This window comes from Pholis gunnellus (assembly GCF_910591455.1).
Source record: "Pholis gunnellus genome assembly, chromosome: 9".
Taxonomy (NCBI): Eukaryota; Metazoa; Chordata; class Actinopteri; order Perciformes; family Pholidae; genus Pholis; species Pholis gunnellus.
In genome coordinates this window covers 18,395,681-18,416,236 of record NC_136535.1, presented here as the reverse complement: position 1 = coordinate 18,416,236, position 20,556 = coordinate 18,395,681, and the positions used below count along the sequence as shown (strand labels likewise).

General features: G+C 42.5%; 2 protein-coding genes across 4 annotated transcripts; both read right to left on the bottom strand.

The window, feature by feature from the left end:
- Positions 1–2,396: 2,396 nt before the first annotated feature.
- fam124b (family with sequence similarity 124B) lies at positions 2,397–6,660 on the bottom strand (the record flags this gene model as incomplete). The annotated part of the gene is made up of 7 exons (XM_079166768.1): positions 2,397–3,010; positions 3,464–3,626; positions 4,260–4,456; positions 4,619–5,014; positions 5,323–5,523; positions 6,207–6,238; positions 6,593–6,660. 7 exons carry the CDS (start codon positions 6,658–6,660, stop codon positions 2,397–2,399), a joined length of 1,671 nt encoding a protein of 556 aa, XP_079022894.1.
- Positions 6,661–7,867: 1,207 nt separating this feature from the next.
- Positions 7,868–19,923, bottom strand: cul3b (cullin 3b). 3 transcript variants are annotated; one of them, XM_079165750.1, is made up of 16 exons: positions 19,685–19,923; positions 18,046–18,243; positions 15,690–15,803; positions 14,925–15,085; positions 14,580–14,694; positions 14,141–14,369; positions 13,639–13,784; positions 12,865–13,041; positions 12,074–12,244; positions 11,753–11,860; positions 11,164–11,288; positions 10,712–10,808; positions 10,163–10,297; positions 9,740–9,926; positions 9,394–9,539; positions 7,868–9,281 (listed from the first exon to the last, which is right to left on the bottom strand). In XM_079165750.1, exons 1-16 carry the CDS (start codon positions 19,745–19,747, stop codon positions 9,150–9,152), a joined length of 2,304 nt encoding a protein of 767 aa, XP_079021876.1. In that variant the 5' UTR covers positions 19,748–19,923; the 3' UTR covers positions 7,868–9,149. The 3 variants fall into 3 exon arrangements, with proteins under 3 accessions (XP_079021876.1, XP_079021877.1, XP_079021878.1); XM_079165751.1 differs by having other exon boundaries at positions 10,163–10,294; XM_079165752.1 differs by lacking the exons at positions 7,868–9,281; positions 9,394–9,539 and having other exon boundaries at positions 9,788–9,926; positions 10,163–10,328.
- Between the last annotated feature and the right edge of the window lie 633 nt (positions 19,924–20,556).

The following is a 20,556-nucleotide window of genomic DNA, read 5'->3' as shown; positions in this document are numbered from 1 at the left end:
TGTTAAAAAGTCATATTATAAAATGTTGAAAAAAGTCTTAAAAAGTCATAGTAGTTTGTCATAAAAAGTCATAGTATAACATGTCGAAAAGTTTGAAAAAAGTCGTAGAATAATTTTCGATGTCTTAAAAAAGTCATAGTAGTTTCTCGAAAAAAGTCATATTATAGTATGTCGAAAAAAGATTTTAAAAAGTCGTAGTATAGTTTTTGAAAAGTCTTAAAAAAAAGTCACAGTATAGCATGTCACATAAAGGCATAACAAATGTGTAATATAGTACGTCATAAAATGTCACAAAAAGTCTCCGTATAGTTCGTCATAAAAAACTATCATAAAAGTGATTAATAGTCACAGCATAATATATTCAAAGTCATAATATAGTATGTTATACAAAGTCATAATATAGCATGTTATACAAAGTCATAATATAGTATGTGATAACCAGTCAGAGTTTATAAAACTCATAAAAACGTGAGCAACAACATTCCTTGACCAGCAGAGGGCGCTGTAAGCTTTAGATCATTTGCAGACCACGCTCTTTGTCTTTGTTGGAACAATGCTTTTAAAAGCCTGTTTTTGCACACTGACAGCGAAATAAAAAGATGTGTGTCATCTCGTCTGCAGTATCACTAACTATATAACACATTGTAGAAATTTGTAGTTACTTACTTAAGCCAATGGTTCTGTGGCCTAAATCTTTATCACTGAAATTCAAACAAATATCACATTCTATCTAGTTTGTGACTGAAGGTGAACAACACTTTGACAAAACTGTGGTTAGAAATTGGTGACATCATCATTTCATCCGATCATTGTATTCACTTTGCAGGCAGAGCAGCCGTCTGTCAGACTAATGCAGATCATTGATTACTCAGCTCACAGTAGAGTATTCTAATCCTGCGGGTAATTCATCTTGACACTGGCATTACAACACTTGTCGTCATGTGGAAACATGTCAGAACACACAGTAAAGCCGTCATAATCTGACCACAACAAAAAGATTTATTCATTTATCTTTTAATACTAAGCCTTCAACATTTTACACACTAAACACGCACAGTTGATGCTTCCTGACTGAGCATGCGTGCCTTTCTTTGTCCATTACTGTCATTTACAGTAAACCCTTAAAAACATTAACAACGGCTAGCTGCCCTGCACACCTGCAGCGTCCTGTTGACCAATGAACAGCTCAACAGGAGCAGCTTATAACCTTAAATCTCATGCATTTGATTTGGCTATAATGCACCAGTGAACGCCAGATTCAGGTTTATCTGTGAGTGGGTTCAATTTAGGAGGTCCGTGGCCACAATTAAAAGATGTCAAGTAAAGTGTGTAGAAGAAGAGACTCACAAGGTCATTAAATGTTTCCTGAAACATTCCCCTCCTCACAATAATACATCCTCTGTTGTCAGACCGGTCACTGAACAGCTATGATCACAACAATGATCGTGTGCACTGTGCCAAAATGTTGTGTGTTTGACGACCATCTGTTGTAACCAGTTCAACACACGGTTACGTTTGAACTTAAATGTATCCGTCTGCTGATCCCTCAGCTTATAGCCTTACAGTAATTAACATGTGCTAGGTCACAGGACACCTTACATACTAATGGTTAAATTATTATTACAAAAACATATATTACAAGAGTTCTTTTTGTAAACGTCTAAATGTTCTCTTTAAGTTGTTATTTAGAAAATGCTGTTAACTATCTGAGGATGAATGTCCTCTTCAATACAGTAATTGGGCCTAGGTCTAGTACATTTTAACACACGAATAAAAGATAATTTGAAGTGCATTTAAACAAATTGAATCAAAAGCTACTCGGCTATACTTTCACTCAGCCTGTGACAGAGCTGCACTGTGGAGCGCAATCAGACTACATCAGATCTCAGCGACATTAAAGAGGTCCTTCACGCTGAGATCATCTGTTTCAAAAGGCATCGAGCAGTAAAACATTAGCTTGCCGAGCTGAGTAATGCGACAGAGACATAAACTGAACTCTGACACTTTTCCTTCATGTTGTGCTTTTCACAGGGCTACATTTTTAGCACAATAGCTGCACAAATAAGTAGATATAGAAGTAATTTAAACATTCAAGAATATTATTACCTGCACTGCTCTCTTGGCAGCTCTGTTTAAACAGTTGTACTGTTAATTGTAGAAACATATGTGACAAGTTAAACCATTTGAAGTCATTTCTGAGTGGAAAGTGTCACCTGCAGCTGAACTTTGGTTTCTTTACTCCAGAGGATTTCTCTTTATCCAGACTACACAGCTGTGTCCTCCTGCATAGCTTCAGATCCACTTTAACAGGTGCATCATCTTGTCCAACCTCTGTCGCAGTCCAACCGTGTGATATGTTATATTCTTACCCCAGCATGTGACGTAGTAGCAGGCATTTAGATGAAGAACTCATCCACTGGCTCCTTGTTGTTTGCGCGTGCTGTCAGCAGCTCAGCAGTAGTCCTGTTCTCCACAAAAGGCCCTTTGGAGGGACTTTGTCCTGCTGCCACAGTCCTGCTGCCACAGCCCTTCCTGGCTGCATCTGTACATCCAGCGGAGCCCCATGTCCTGGAGGCGACCTGAGGGTGCACGTGTGTCCGTGGCAGACATTCAATCAGCTCCTTGGCCAGACCCTCAGCAGCTGAAGCCCCAACAGCTGGAAGCCTCTCAGAGTGGAGATTCATCAAAAGGTCCGTGGAGGAAGAGCGAGCAATTGCTTTGACTGCCGTGTCAGACATAAGTGAGACGGGGACTCCTGTGTCTACGTTGGTTTCTGGCTCCTCCTCCTCCTCCTCTTCCAGAAGGAGGTGGGAGAGAGAACAGGTGATGGAGGGGCGCAGAGGAGAGTCCGGGTGGTTGGTAGTTGAGGGCGGTGCAGGGCTGCTGCGCTGTGATGAGTAACAGGAGCTACCTGGAGGGGTGCTACAGCAGCTTCCTGATCCCTGGCTCTCCGCTCCACCACCTCCTCCATGACGCTTCTCAAGGAGAGAGTCACTGCGCGGCCTGTGGCCTGCTGACAACCAAAGACACATGGAGCCGACACATAACATGTTTCAATGGTATCTTTGCAGTCAACAAAATCTTCTGTAAAATGTCTGCACATTTTTTTAACTTGACCCTGATGAATGGATGTATTTTATTATTGTTTTTGTTGACATATGATCCATTATTTCCCTGGTAATGATCCTTTGATTTTATCCTGAATTATGAAACAATGTGTAAAGTCTGTTTCAGTATGACCACTATACATAAATAATTAATAAATACGTCTTGAGACATCATCGCGATGATGGTTTGTAGCGTAGTTAAAAAAAGCTTTTGAATACAAAATGTAACACCTTGATAAATAGCATTTAAGACTTTTTAATTATTTTTAACGGCCTTAATTGTTGCTTCATTGATTTATCGACTTTTTAATACCCCGCAGACACCGTGAACACGGTTTCCTCTTCTGTGCACTTACCTTGCCGGTGTGTTTGCCAGGGCAGGGGAGTGGTGAGGCTGCAGGGCGACAGGCTGTGGGCCTGTCCCGAGCTCCTGAGCTGCATTCCTCGAGGGGAAACGCTGGGGCAGGTCAGGGGGAAAGCACAGGTCAGAGGTCGTTGGGGTTGAGCCGGGGTTTTCACCTGCAGAAGGACAGAAGGACAGAAGGAGGGGGATTATGATTTACACTACAGAGATTTAAGTCAAGTTAAGTGACTTTGAGATAATTAACATACACGCATCTTACATATGGCTACTCTGACAGCTTTGAGATGGTTCGGTGACAGACAGCAACCACATGCCACATTTTTCCATTTCTATTATTGAGCTGACGCTGTTTCATCTTGTGAGATTGGTCTAAATCAATGATTTTAATGGGGTTTGTATCACATGCAAATCTCATAAAGTGTGATTTGCATAATGAAAATTAAGTTGTACTGATGTTGTATATTTATTTAAATGTTCTTCTTAAATGTTTCTCTCTTAGTTTACCGTGAGATAAGTGTGAATGGAAGAAAAGCTGCTCTTTGATTTATTCCAGGTTAAGTAATCGTCGGTTTGTCAAACTAAAACATGAAACAGAAAACAGAAAAGCAACACAAACTGCTGCTGCTGCTTTCCCTCGAGCAACCTGTCCTGCTGCATATTGTGTACAAAAGCTTCCGTTCTGCGAATAACATTTGAGCAGAACAGAGATCCTGCTCGTTGGACTCTCTACGTTGTGAGATAATTATGAAGTAATTACTAATTAAATACTAAGTCGTATTTGCGCTTACCTGGAAGAGAATCTTGTTGCCATCCAGGTCTTCTGTCTGCCAGCGTGAGGAGCTTATGGGGGTACAGGGGTTGGGCAACAGAGGGACGAGTTGCCCAATTTCTTCCACGCTAAACTGCAGCACGGCGGAGCTGCACGGCTCCACCCGAGACCCTGGTGACAACTGTTTTAAAGCCAGCTGCAGGCACAGCCCGGGCTCTGTGTGGAGAACAAGTGAGTATGGGTCACTTGCTTTTCATCTTATCATGATTCAAATAAAGCTGAGCCTTAAAGCTGCACTTGTTGAGATGAATAGCTGATATTTTGTGTTGCTTTAAACACTATAAAAATCAAAAAAGCAACACTTGTTTTAACATGTACCTGTGTGGAGAGTGAACCAGCAGAAGCCCGTCTTTTGCTCCTCTGCCTGTCGCTGCAGCACCGTCTCATAGAGCCGCACGGCATCCTCATAGTTGTCGTATCCGCTGTACAGTGTCACGCGGAGTATTTCTCCCCCACAGTGGACCGGTCGAACCCCCCACACAGGCATGCCTGCACCCAAACTATAGAAGTCTCTGCTGGGCAGGAGGTAGGGCCGCAACATGGTATTGGAGGGGGAGGTGCTGGAGGTGATGTAGATCCCTCCAGGTCGGCTGCCGCAGGTCTCGGTGTGGTGGTACTGCCAGGGCGGGCGCTGAAAGAAGTCCAGCACTTTGAGGATTCGCTCCTCTCCATAGGCCTCGTGGAGGAAGAAGGTGATGGCCACAGAAGGGTAGTCTGAGACATTTTAAAAGGGTTATTCTCAATCAAGCTAAAATAAAAACAGATTCTAGCAAAGGGAAGCTCGCTGTGGGATTGCATGTTTACTCCATATACAGAGTAAATGTAGTATTGAGTTAAGAGTACAACATTTGAGGTGTCTTGTACTTACATGTGGAAATGATTATTTTCCTATTTATGGAAAAATACACAATGTGCAATGAGGTTGTACGGGCACAACAGAGTTTGGCACCCCTATCAATTAAATACTTACATAACCAGATGTAAGTATAATAAATGCAAGACCACACGCGGAGGATCATTACCTGACACAGAACAGAGGCGGGTGTAACTTCTGAATGGGGAGGCCCTCTCTGACACATGGAAGATACGGAGACTTGGGCAGAGCCAGCGTAGGAGGCGATCCAGGGTGTGCTGCAGCAGCAGTGAGTCTCCGGGGTTGGCCAGCAGATGTAAGTTCATCAGCAGGAGCTGCTGCTGCCTGACCCGACTGGTCATGTCCTGAACTGGGGTTACACACACACACACACACACACACAATGCACATAAGTGTACAAAGATAGCTCAGACAGGTGCAAACTTGCAAGTGCTAAAAACCAGGCAGCACAGATGTTTAAGTAGAAACCATAACAAATGTGTAGTAGTTAAAGAGGGTACTCCGGTTTCACACATCAGGATTAGTTTCCTTGTGCGACTCAGCTCGTCAAAACAGTCGTATAATGTCACAAAGGTAGTCACACTACAACCGTCAAATTCCAGACGGTCTTTAGTGGTTTAGTGTTTAGTTTAGTGCCAAAACAATCAGTGATGCACTGTGTTTGGAAATGGAGAGGTCATTATTCTAGCGTGTGTCTCATCAACACTAGTAGACTATAAACTGTCGACTCCTAGACAGTTGACGGGTTTGTTTTTCCTACATTATATTTAGTAATTACCCACATTATAAATGTGATATAACATACTATTTCCGAGCTGGTGGTGGCATGAAGTTTGAGTCTTAATAACTATGAAATTGCACTACGGGAAGTGTTGTATTTGGGGTTGTTGGAGCTTGACTCGTATTAAATCATGATACCTTGGCCTCTGCTGTATCGATGTTGACCGTTCTTGTAATAAATCTGTCCCCTTGTGAGTCTCCTGACAACTTTAAACTACTCTTAAACTTCTGTATGAGTGAATGAATACTTACTGCCAGATGATGACATCCTGCTGCAGTCAGATCTAGTTAAGAAGACACACAATACAAAAAAAGGTACACAAAGTGATTAATTGAGGTGTCCACTGGCTGGTGGAAGAGACAAACATCTGTCTCCATCTTGTGGCGGTTGGTTTGGAAAACAAGCCACCGTTGGTCACCATGACAACAAACACATTTAGGAGACAACATCTTAAAGAGGACAACAGTTGCAAACACCTGTAGTAACGTGCGAAGAGGTTAAAGGTCACGGTTTAGTTGCTGGTTTTGGAATGATAACCCCCCTCTACGATTTACTGTCACAGTTTCCATTGTGGCTGCAGCTACAGCTAACGTTAGCATCGTTAGCTTGACGTTGACACACAAACAAGTTGACTCACTCAGTTTCATCTCCGGAGTCCACGTTCTCATGGTCGGACCTCTTTAATAGCGACACCCCTCGAAACATGGTCCGGAAGACGCTGCTCGGCCTTCTTCTTTCACACTTGGTCGAGCCATCTGCACAGAAAGTTTGCGCGGCGTTGTTTGCAGCAGTGCGGAGGACTGAGGGCGAAGAGAAGCATCGCGTTTGATTTCTTTCCACAGTCTGCTCCAGTGAAAAGAGGAGAAGAAGAAGAAGAAGAAGGGGGGACTCTTTTTGCTGGGACGCTGACGTCAGGGGAAAACCATGCACAGTTATGTTAAAATAAAGACACTGGATGTTTAGTAGGAGAAAACAAAAAAGTGGAGATGCATCCAGGAGGCTGAAGTCTGGGCGAAAGGGACCCAGGAGGTGTGTGCTGCTGTCGGTCTAAAGCCGCATATATAATAACATGGAGCAGATGGCATGCGTCTAACAACATAGGAAGACAAAGGAGGCAGTCCAGAAGGGCTGGACAGATTTAAACGTGCAGGGCAGGCGCTCTAAACCCTGAACATTAAAGACATTGTTTCGTTAATACCTTGTTAAGAGCATTAAACTCGCTTTTGGAGCACACCGCGTTTTGACAAGTCCTGTGAAAAACACTCACTCACCAGTTTATAAGTCACATGGTGCAAAAACAGTCCATCAAAAACTGATGCAGTCCCAATAAAACACATCTTACCTTAATGTGTGTTCAATGTTAAACAAATCAACATGAAATAAATAGGTATATAATGTACAATTTAACCATGACACGGTGAACTAACTCTATACATGTTTAAATCCTAACTCATGGTTATGAAGTGTTATTTCATCATGCATCTTTTCACAGTACAATTGTTTAATTTCTGTTTAATTTCAGCAGTTTTTTATTTCATAATTTCAGTCTTTGCCTGTTGATTCAGACCAGCTAGTCAGATAATTTGGTTTAATTGAGCTGACAGAACATTATGAAATAAAGTATGACCTAAAAATAAACTGAAAAAGCAGAACATTATTTTAAGTTTCATGGGTATATTACACATTTTGTCAATCTATATTATTTATCTCAGTTTTAGAACGGTGTTGATTAAACTTTACGGTCATTTTAAAGGCTGCAGTTTGTGGCGCTTGTGTCGTTTCTAAGATTCTGTACACATTTTATATCAGAGTAGATATTAGAAACACCTCATAATATAATTCAACAACAGACTACAGCCTCCAAACAGAACATACGGTTGAATCCACACCTCTCTTAAAACACTTTAAATAAAACTACACATTTGAACTGGGTTTAATTTTCTTGAAAGAAAAAGTAAAAGTTGCACTTCCATCTCAAACTACTGTAGTAAACAATGTACTCCAGAGACCTAGAAAGTTCATTTTGAACCCTAAACGTAGCTTTAATTATGGTTAGAGAGACAAACTCTGACTTTTGCCAAGGCCTTCACATGAAAGATGTAAGAAAAGAAAGAAAAGAAAGAAAAGAAAATCCCACCCCTTCATTTTTTTTATTCTACATTTACTATGATGAAAACAAGGCCCTGTACATTCCACCTTTGCAGTGAGTACAATAATTATTTTACAATTTGTACACATTAGAACATGGTGCTAGACTGGCTCCGCCGGTCCAAAAATCCAAAAAAATCTCTTTGAAAGCTGCACCACAAGGAACCTTCCGTTCAAAGAGAGGAGATAGGTTTTTTTTGGCCGATCATACAGCAGGCCTGAAGTGAAAAATGTGTCACGAGAGACCAAACGCCATTTATGGAGCTTTTATGCGTCTTAGTCCCCCGACTGACCCATTAGATAAAAGCATGCCGTGAAGCTACAGCTCTTGATCTCTAACCACTAGTACAGACCTGGCCCAAATATGGAAAACGGCATTAAATATAGGTGCGCTTAATTCTTATCAGACATTAAAACCTCAAAAAACAGACAGATTTTCAACATAAATGAAGCACTCTTCATGTTCTCTCCAGTACTCAAAATGTTGTTGTAAACCAGGTCTGTACCAGTTAACACGTTGTCCTCTTCTTTAAATTTAAAATCCTCTAGGAGGAAAAAGGCCAAGAGTGTCTTTGTTAACACGTACAGCCATCAATGTGCCACAACAAAAAAAAAAAAAACATAACACATTGACATCGACATTTAAAACAGGGGAGTGAACTCAAATGTTTTCTTGGTCTCCATGTAGCTGCATGTTTGCTCTAACATGTTTCAGCTCGTTCTCTACAGCGCGTAGTTAATTGGCAAACAGGCTCATCCGATTCTCTCCAAAGGCCACAAGAAACATGATTTTGTACAAAACTAGATCCCCTCCTTTCATTTCTCTCAGCAGAAGAAATCTAATATATCTAGAAAACTTCCCCATCTTTTGCACCTTTTTTTTCCCTCTACACATTTTTAATGGAAGAAAAGTTAAGCTTCCCAGTGTTTCCCAGAATCAATAATGAAAGCACTTCCAAGTTCATTCAAACGCATAGCAGTCCACAAAAAAACAAGGCTCTCAGTTTCTCTCAACTCGCTGTTAGCTTTCATTGAATTCACGTGTTTTATGCTACATAAGTGTACACTTTGCGGTCCTCCGGTGTTCGTGCCAAATATTCCCTCTCAATGAGTCCTTCAATGCGCTTCTTGATGACTACGGGACTAGGAAGGAATCGTGAACGCAGCTGCTGCGTGACCTGTGGAGACACGGAAAAACAAGAACAAATCAGTACACCGTACTTTTCATCCTGTCACCATCATCACCATCACTACTCGTATTTGCAAATGCAACCAGTTGAGCTGACTGACCTCTGCTACTAGAATATTGTGCTGCATCTTCTTTCTGGACTTCATGATGCGAACGATGGCAGCTTCGATCTCATGCTTCCGGTCATCGTCCACTTTCTGTCGCGTCTCCTTCCTCTCGGGGTCCGACTCCCCTTGTTTAGCAGCCACTAGGTGGTGCATAACAGAAAGGAAAATAAATGCAAAAGACAAGTACTGTGACCGGGGGCATACATATACTTTCCCCAAATAAGTTAAATAATATAAATGTGAGGTGAAAGGTATTATATTCTGTTGTTTTGTTACATTGTCTGCGTGCGGCACAAGGCGCCTGTTACTGTAAGACTAAAGAAAACATGATGTTGTGTACCTGTCTGGATCTTGACACGGTGAAGTTTGGAGGTAAACTGGTCATTAACTGTAAACACGTGGCCATTCTCGATCTCCTTGGACTTGGGCTCCTTGGTGAGTACTCTCTGAGTGGGCTTCCCACAAGCCAGAGACTGCAGCGCTCGCACCAGCTCCCTCTCTGGGATGTCCGTCTCCTGCTGGATCTCCTACAGGGTTGAAGGATCACGTTCGGGATCACAATCAAATATTAAGCAAGACATAACAGAGAGAGGAAAGCAGGTAATCGGAAACTTGTATGAGAAGTGCCTCTTCCTGCTGAAATTGTCCACCATCAATCTACAGGATGTTTGTCTTTCTTGGCACGGTTAATTGTTTTCGTCTAACTAGGGGACCGTAACACACTGTTAGACTGCGTAGGGCAGTATGGTGTCAAATTGTGTACCTCAAAGATGGATTTGTCTCTGTTGTTGAAAAGCATGAGGATGGTCATCTGAAAAGTGGAGACCTGCAGGATGTGCTTCCTGGTGTTGGAGCCGGTAACCTGGGCTCCTCCCACGACAACCTCTGACCCGTCCTCCTTTTGATATGTTCGGGCAGAAGATCAAAATCTAAAAATAGGATTCAAAATTCCCTTCCACAAGAAATCAGGTTTTCTGTTGCTGAAAGTCCTCACAATAGTAGGTTTCCCTGTTGCTCAAATAAAAAAGTAGCACAACTACTTGAGAAAAATCTCTATGAGCACCAATTACTTGTTGTTTTTACAATTATTAATAACATTTAGCTGCGTCCATTACTCTTTGCGTTTACAATTTTAAAAGATATTTTTAGCAGTACATTTAAAAAGTACCACTTACACTTTGAAAAGGAAAAACACTTCTTAGAAAAACATTTTCAGACCTCTAACCTTTGGAAACAAAACAAAAGTGCCCCATTGACAATGCATTGCGTATTTTAGAAATGCGCTGCTCTTACATTTGCAAGTGGCACGTACCTTTTTGATGGGACCGTAGAAGGTGGCGTTTAGGTCTGCAGAGCCCATATGGTGCTGCAGTGTGAGTTGTCTGCCGCTGTGCTTACCGAGATAAAACCTACAAGCAGAGGGGAGTCACTCTGGGTTAACCTCTAAAAAATAGCCGATGTAGCATATTGAATCCAACTCAAGTGTTAGAACTTTCTGCAACAGGCCCGGGGAGAAGACCATGACAACACAGCAATATACAGAAATATGATGATTCTAGATTCTAGCAATACACACAAGCTTATATTGCCAAGAAATGACCAGGAAATGAAGAAAGTTGTTACTCTGGTCAGCTTCATATTGTAAAAAAACGTAATGTGGCTGAGTAAGACTCTTCCTTTAGGATCACACATCGTCTAAAAACAAAGTGCCGTTATGAAACCATTCACACATGAAAGCAATTAACTCCTAAATGTACAACTGACCTTCTAAAGACTTCGAATGCATGTCGCGGTGAAGGGGGGATGTTGCACTTTGGTGTTGCTGATTGTGTTGGCCAATATCCTGTGGTCAGGACCCTCACCGTGAGATCGACCCCTCCAAGTGACACCTGAAGTTAGACAAACACAAGACGCACAATCGAGTTTCAGTCCACGCTGATGTGATCACACACACTGAGGCTCACTGATGTTTATTGGTGCAATGAGGTTAGATAGAAATAACCTAATTAGACAAAAAATAACTAGCAGCTGATGACACAAAAAAGGTGCATGTGCTGTTTATCTGAAACAGATCACTGTGTTGCATCCTCGCAAATTGAAAACCGCTTAATTCAAAATAGGTTTGAAAGGACTTTTAGCTATAAACTAAGGAAAAAACGTGCACAAATAATCAGTGAGTGCTTAAGCAAACTACAATGACAATCAGATACAGAGACAGAAATGAGCACCATGTAATTCCAAGGATACGGATAGTTTGCTGCATAATTGTTCTTATGTAACTCAGTCAAGCAGCCTCGCACAGGTGGGCTCATTATTTTGACAGAATGAGTCGTGGCGTGCAGCGTCTCCTTACCGCAGTTGTCTGTAGATGTTGTCTAAACTCATCCATGGTGGTGTTGGAGATGCTCATATCCCGGAACATGCCCTCCAGTTTAGAGGTGAACTGACAGCCGCACTCGGTCTGAGCAACAGAGACCAGAAGAAGGAGCACATTTAGTTAATCAAAGCTTTGCATAGGGGTTCATACACCTCTATACCTGCAGGCAAGATCACAGCATTTCTAAGTTTCATAGATAACCAGTTGTCATCTAGAGGCTGCAAGTTTTTCATTCGTGCAAAATCGTGACAGTAATCTCATTATTGTACTGGACAGAACTTGGTTACGCCCGCTCACCTTGAGCTTTGAGATCATGTTCTTCTCAGAGTCATCAGAGACACTCTTGTTGGTGAGCAGCCTGCGTGCGAGGTGCTGCTTGTAGTACCTCTCAAACACGTCCTTCTCCTGCATGAAGCGGAACAGCACCATGGCCTTGTCCAGTATGGACTCCACCTCCTGCTCCGTCAACTGGACAAAAAAAACACACGAATGATGCAGATTACATAGGATGCTCATAAAACAGAGTCAATAATCTCATTAACCGCCTTGGATACACAGCAAGCTATTTCAGTGGGTTACCCATTACAAAATGATTAGGATATTCACTACTTATAATAAATAATATGCCGATAATAGCGTTGCTTGTTTGGGTTGTACATGGTTTGGCATTATGGTGCAGTGTGGTATAAAACCCTGAATAAGCAGGACAGAAACATCTGTGTTGTGTCCTAAAATAAGAGTATGTGTCCATTAAAGCAGGTCTCCAGAGTGTGGCCAAAAATCTGTCAAGTGCGACTAAACATTTTCATTGGTTGCACCGGTCCGCCTGACATTTTGCAGGTCTGTCTCTCTGTGTGTGTGTGTGAAACCGCGCCCTGTTCTTCTCCTCGAGCAACGTCACAACCTTGACAGATATCAGGAATTCACGGGGGGCCCCAATGACCCCTATTTCGGGCGCCTTCTGACACAACATCTTTGGCGGAGATAGCCTCAAACACATTTACCTGAACCTTTATTCATGCTTCAATCATTTACGTAATGTGTATTGTAACTTTGTTAAAGAAAACAAAGTGCATTAGCGGGCTTACCCCTTTTACTCCTTTCTTCAGTTTGTCATCGATGAAGAGTGAGAGGTACTCGGGCGAGCGGGAGTTGAGGTTAAGGAAGTACTCAAAGTCGCCTGCAATGGTTTGCTTGAAGAGCCGGTCATTATTGAAGGACTCCTGGAGGAAACGGTCGAAACGTGACTTCAGGTCCAGCAAACCCTGTAGGAAAGGAGACAAGGATGATGAGGGATAATACAGCAGCGTGCAGTAGCTTAACACAGCAATTACAGCTCCGGTCTCATAAAAGTCTGTCTGCAACAACAGGTACGTAAGAGTGGAACCGCAGACAACAGAAACTGTTTCACACAGGAGCTTTAGATGAAAATAACAAGACTTTAAAATAAAGCGCCTTCTCTCTAGTGACCTGAATGACCTCATAAGTTTTTCAGTACTGTGCGACGACACAGTGTGGTCAGAGACCATGATGGCTTGTGGCCACAAAGGCAGCGAGTTGCAGCAGTTATCCTCTGATGGGAGACTATGGAAGTACATTATGGTCAGAGCTCTGCACGCAATGGTGTGCTGCATGTGTGCAGAGCCAGTGGAAACGACTCCTTGAGCTCTAACAAGGTTAGGTCTCTCTCGTTCACCTAAAATATATGCGGTAGAAGGTTATAGCGTGCTTCAACAGAGCGCTCGTGACATCAGAACTGCAGCAAAACTAATTGAACATTTGTCAACATATTCCTGCAGATTCACAAGACCGAGCGATAACACCCCTGCACTCTAATCTCCTGACGCCCCCCGTGGTCTTACCTGGATGTAGTCTACGGGGTTCTTCCCCTCTCCCTCCTCTGACACCAGGGCCTTTCCTTGCTCCCGCAGGTACGAGCTCATACACTCACACATGGTCTTCAGCCCATTGGGAACCCTGCTGAACAGCTTGTACATGCACGCCAAATCTGTGATGGATATGCACGAATACACACACACGTTAGGAACATATTTCTACCAACTGAGAAGGACCGAGTAGCGGACATCTGGTGAGAAGGAGGCTTATTTGTGCGGAGTAAACTAAAACACCTCTGAGAGTACTCGTGTGAAAATATTTTATGAAGCTACGGCACTACAGTCACAGGTTCGTCTAAATCTAATACTCAAAAGTACATTCCTCGTATTGTTTGTGACATGAGCAAAGGGGAGCGTTGCGACTGCATTTACTGATCCAGGAAAATATACGTCTCTTAACACAGTTTACTAAAGAGCGTTGACCGACTACAAACGCCAAAAGGCGCAGAAGCATAAGCAGCTCTCTCACCGTCTGTCTTGCCGTTTTTGAGCATGTGGACCAGGCCAGAGTTCTCCATCTCTACGATCGTCTTCATGTGTTTGGAGATGAGCTCACGTTCCACCACCTTGACGATGGGCTCTTCTGTAGATTTATCCAGGCAGTGCATCACCCGCTCGATCTCCTCGTTGATTCTGGCTTCAACCTTCTTTATGTACACACTGGCACTGTTTTCCGCAAGGAACTTCTGGCTCTCCATCTAAGTGCAAAAGAAAACATGTTGTTTTTCAAGTTCCTGCCATTTTTCCACAACAATCTGTCCTATCTATACTACAGTATTTATATAAATTGTGTTGTTAATCCTTTCATTCATATGGACCCCAGAAAAGGAAGCTGCAGCCAAGATAATTGGGATCCAAATAAAAAGATAAACAATGACGTGTCAGGGGAATTATGTTCTCCCACTAACCTGGAAGAATTCTGCAGACATTTCTAAGAACGGCGCCTCAAAGTCTTCTTCATAAACAGACCTCCCTTCAAGGCCGAGGATCATCAACATCTGGCAGGCATTTCTAATGGCCCCCCTGGTGGAGAGGGAGAGGCAGACCAACAGTTGAAAGGCACAATCAAATGAAATAAACGCTATGATGAAGGTATAATATGCAGCATTTTCCTAAAATCTGCATCTACAGAGTCAGAGTCAGTGTGACCGAGCCACACACAAATGTGATTGATAGCTCTGTAATTGTTTAAAGTGAAAATCAACTTAGGCTTCATAGCATGATGACATGACTGTCGGTGAGTCTCCGGCTACCTGTCCACCACCTCCCCTTTCCTCTCGCGTGCGATCATGTCCAGCAGGGTCTGTCGGAGGTGGTCTCTGATGCAGCCGTAACGCACCACTTGATCCCTAAAGATGATGAGGCCCAGGTTGTAGACATTCTCTACGTTGTTCTGCTGTACGTACACCCGATCCTGTGAGACGAACACACAAAAAGGACAACCTTGAATACTTCCCCTCAACTTTAAACAACGTTAAATGTGTTTCTGTGTCTTCCCTTAAAGTGGGTTTAAGCTCAACTGCTGTTTAATTAAATACAAACACTGAATACATACACTTTAAAACAGTTTCAGGTTTATTTTCAAATACATATACGGTTCTGTGTTGATGTATAAACGGTGTATTTCCACACAGTTTCTGGCACTGACAACAACAGCCCTGCATAGACATGTTCTATGAAAGAGAGGAACGTTTGTTTGAACACAGGCGAATCATGTCACAGGTTGACATATTTGACTCGTCCAGAAGCCATTACGCCAATGTTACAGTTGCTGATACAATCATAAAATTGTATTATACTGTGAATATCACAATATTTAAGAGTAAGTTAAGTATTTTATAGAATAAAGGCAAATTGTATTGTTTTTTTATAGTTGTATCTCAGACAATAACTGTGTTCTCCTGCTTTAAATCTACAAGTTTTTCTAAAATGACGATTAGTATTCATTTGTATACGCCTGTTGTGTTCTCCTCACTGAAGAGTGACATTGCTGAGCTGTGTAAACATCAGCTACTCACCATGTACATCAGGATGTCTCTGATCATCACCATGGCTGTTTGATGGTCATTCCAGGCCTGATTTAGGGTCTGAAGGAAGTTATTGTTTAGGGAGTTGAGGACATCTTCTCGTACCTTTGGGGGGGGGGAAACAAACAAACAGCAATGAGGTGGACATGCAGTGTTAGTGATGACACAATGCCTGAGCACAACAACAAACAACTTGAAAGCCCCTTGGTGAAGACAAAGAACGCTCTTGTGTTCAGCTGACACTTAGTTTTGTGATATCTTGTTGATGCAGTCTTTTAATGCGACTCTACTTCGCTGCCTCTCTAATACCTTTTCTCCACTAGTCAGGCACACAACAGCTTGATAACAGTCAAACTGCAGTGTGACTCAGCATCGCAAGAGTCTCTGTAGAGTAAGATTCTTAAGGGCACACCGACCTCCTCGTTTTTCTCCTTCCAGACAGATGATGAATGATCACCGCTGCTCTTACTAACGCACACGATCAACCCTCAGACTCACCAACTCCTTTCTATTCACAGCCAGATCAAACGTTGAGGTGTGAGGTGGACGCTCGCCCATGTATCTGAATATGGCTTTAAATCAAAGACTCCTTCTGCACACTCGTGATTTACTTATAACCTTAAGTTGAGGTCGGTATTGGTGCGGATAAGATGAACCTCATGTTCATCTGTTCTGACAATTTCTAAAGCTGCTGGTCTGTCGTATTAATCAATAATCCTTGGATATGAAAACCTACCTGGCGATTTGGATTCTGATATTAATAATAATAATATATTCAGACGGACGTGATGGACCACTGCAAATAAGCCTGAGCTGAGAGTGTACACTGAAACAGTGTCGTTGTTCCAAGAGATTTCTCATCCCCAAATCCTTCACTCAAGAATTCTTAATGCAATTATACAGCCTAAGAGAAAGTAGAGTGCCTGTCACAGAGGAACGGGTTCACAGTATCTCATAAAGTCAGTTTGGTTGCAGTGTCTGAGATAAGTTTGTAGGATTTGAGTCTGCATGCAAACCACTACTACCGTCTTTCTTTTGAAACCAATATCTGGATCATCATTAGATAATCAAAACACACTCGGGTGTCGGCTCTCTCCTCTTTGAACTGCCGTGAGTTGAAGTTCCCCGACTGCTTAATTTACTAAAACCTGCCAAGTGGAGAATGTGTGTTCGATTAAGCTGTTAAACCACCTGGCTGCTGTTCAACAGCAGGCCGCTGAAATATTGCTCATTGGGTATCTGCTGAGCGTTCACTGATATCATTGCCGAGCGTAATTTGTTACTAATTACGTGCAACAAAAAACAACAAATGACAGCTCGGGAACAACATTCACTGAAGGGTTCTCGAACTTATCAGCAGGAATTTAAAAACATATTAATCTTAGTTACAGGATCAGCTTTGGACTGCCATCCCTTACATTTTATTTACTAACTACTCATAGTAATCCAATTAACCACCATCTAACTTGTCTACCATTTCTCTTACAATGGATTTCCTTCACGAGGCAAACCCAGTTTCATGAAAGAATAGCAGACAGCTGAAAACACAACATTACAACTCAAGGACCCGATCCAGAAATCGGGGCACTTTCCTGGCCAGTCACAGAAACGGGGAACCTCCCATCGCACAAGACAAGAGCAATAACCTCGGAAAGCGTATTCCCAAACCTCCTCACGAGGCTGCTCCGTGAATGGTGACAGCTCATGTTTTATGGCAGTAGCTTAGTTTTGCAAGGCTGATACGCAGGCTAAGCAGTATTATGAATGTTAACATGAAGCCTACGACAGATTGCGTTCAGCAAAGGTAAGCTACTTTAACTTTAATTCCATATTTCAATCAAAAACTGATTCACATTTGACTTTATCTTTTACTGAGGTAACTATCCACGTGTCAGCTGTCTTTTGTTACTCAAACTGTTCGTGTATCAACTAGGATTTCAGCTTTTGTAAATAGAGATCTAGTCTTAGAGTTTCCCAGCAGGAGCTCGTACTAAAGACGAGTATGTACCGATAATGATCTACTACACACTTGAGTGAAATGGCAGTCGCAAATACTTTAAAACAAAAGCAGGGGCACAAAGCATGTTTTAGCTCAATTTGCAATCAATGTCTCATCACTTGACTTTAAGTGTCAGACAAATGAACCAAGCTGAAGAGGTGCACCGCTTTCCTTTGATGGAGCAAAGAAGCACATTTGCTTGCTGAATATCAGGATTTTAAGGGAGTTTGCAGAACGACTAATGTGTTTACAAGCTGAGTAATTACCTCGTGTGTGCAACCTCAAGATCTAAAATATCCTCTTTTGCCTGGTGTTTCTGCAAATGCATGCAACCTGTGCAACTCTTACTTTGTTGATAAGGTGTTCGGTGACGACCTCCCGCAGGCCCGTGTACAGCTTCTCTCCGTGTTTGTGAAGCACCATTGTGTAGGCGTTCCTGTACAGTTCCTCGAAGCTCAGGCCGCTGTTGTTCTTCCTCTGAATCTCCTGGATGGCATTCTTTAGAAGGTCCCAGATATTGTTGACATACTTCTCATCCATGGTCATCTGCAAAAGGTAGCCGGTAAAAGGTTGAATAAGACGACTCACATCAGAAGACCAACGCGAGGATCTTGTTCCTAAATAAAGCATCACAACGCAGATAGACTCCCACCTCTGTGTAGTTTAGTTGTAGATGTAACATTAAATATATGCCAATATCTATACACTATGAGAAGAACCTTTTATTATATAGGTCAGTTAGTATTTACTCGATTGAGGTTCTCTATTATCCACTGAGACTGTACAGTCCTTATTTGCTTCTTATTGAAACATACTGTAACTTTAATTTTCTATGTTTTTTGGTATTTGCCGACGAACAAGTGATGCAGGAGCCCGATTTCTACTTTGCCAGCCACCACAGACGGTGTGTAAACAACTATTTCTGCAGAGTACGGAGCTGTGGCGCATCGTTATAATTACAAATAAGCTTTAAACTTAATAAGGGCAAACAGCTAGTGAGGAGGAACAATGCGTGCTCCTTCTCAGCAGGCAAGCCCAAACACATGCATGTCGGGGATGCTGCTCCACCAGACAGTCTGTCAGGACTCGGACACATTCAACAGGCTTCACATCTAACTAAAGGTCCTCTGTGTTAACACAATCACATATGTGGCCACTGTCACTGTCACACAAATTAAAAAAAAAGGACTAGCATGACTCATAGAGGAGCAAGAAAACAAGTATCAGGTTGATGAACAGCCTCACTCAAGCCGGTCACTGATGGACTGACATTTCAATTAAAGCAGAATGAGGTCAGTTCATAAATGAGGTCTGTCAGTGACTTGCAGACAAAGGGAGTGCCAGGTGGACGGCGAGAGGAATCCTAAAATCACAATGTTGACACCGAGTTAACGACAGAAACGAGACTTACATCTACCACTGACCCAGCTCGCTAATGCAACCCAGAACTACCGCTGGGTCACCTCAATTTGTTTCCCCCAAGCCTCCATCTACAGCTGTGCTAACGTCGCCGTTTGTTCTTTGCACACAGTTGGGAATTGAGCTGGCACGTTATTGCACAAAAGTCAAGTCAAATGTAAAGCTCAGTGGCGAAGACATCATGCATTCGTTAAAGAACCCCCCCCCCCCAAAAAAAACAGTCAAAACAACAAGTGTCAAAGAGTCAGTGCTAAAGTTAGCAATCGGCTAAGGCGACAGATCTGCTAGCTAACGTTGTTGGGTAGTTGTGAGGCAGTTAAACGTTAAAGACAATGATTAATGAAACTTCCCACTGTGTTGGCAACATGACAGAACTGCCACCCAACCGACCGACCACGAGCGGGGACGACTTGACCACATTCTGACTGCTGCACGTTGTTTACGGATAGACAAGTCATATGTTCTGCTCAGCTGGTTAGCCTGCTAGCAGTTAGCCGGCAGCCGAGACCACGGTGATCGAGTCACCGCCTGTCGGGCAGACAGAGCACCTACTGCGGTGTGCACTTACAGGAAAGGCCCGTATCCTCATTTTGGTGTCCTTCTTGGTGCCGCTTTTGCTGAGATTGGACATGGTTGCCTTCCGTCCGTGGGCTCTGTATTCACATGAAAGTATTTTTTCCAGGGAGGGACGGTGGGGGGTGACTACCGGTTTATGGAGCGGCCGTACGAGCTTTCACTCGACCTCGTAGCTCCGCGTCCCGGCGGCACCGCAAGTTTATTGTTGACAGCCAAACGCCAAATCCGATAGTTCATACAGCAATGGCGGATCACCTGCAGTTCTCATTGCGCAGAGCTCGCGCACTCCAAGTACCGCGAGAAATTAATGATGTGGAATATTTTCTCAATTGTACTTGCATTACATTACATTACATTACATTACATTACAGTCATTTAGCAGACGCTTTTATCCAAAGCGACTTACAGTAAGTGTATTCAACATAGGTATTCAAGAGAACTACTAGTTACCAGAAGTCATAAGTACATCTCCCTTTTTTAAACAAGCATCAAAGAGCATGAACCAGAGCAAAAGTACAGTACGAATACAATAAGTGCAACAAACTAATATGAATACAATACTTGCACCTGTACTTACACTACTTACGAATACTTTACATGATCACATAGTTATTGCAGGGAGTATTGATAGTAGATTTATAAAATAGTTGTTTATTCTGTACTGCAATTCAGTATTGGAGGAAGTAATCTTTTTGTTACTTTACAAATAAAAGTAGTAAATACATAATAATAGCTTGATGAAATGGAAAGTAACTAAGTAACTATAATTACTCGAGTAGCTGTACCTCATTTTTTATTTACTTGAGTACTTCCTGTTTAGCTAATTCTACTCAACTACATCTAACACATGGAAATATTGTACTT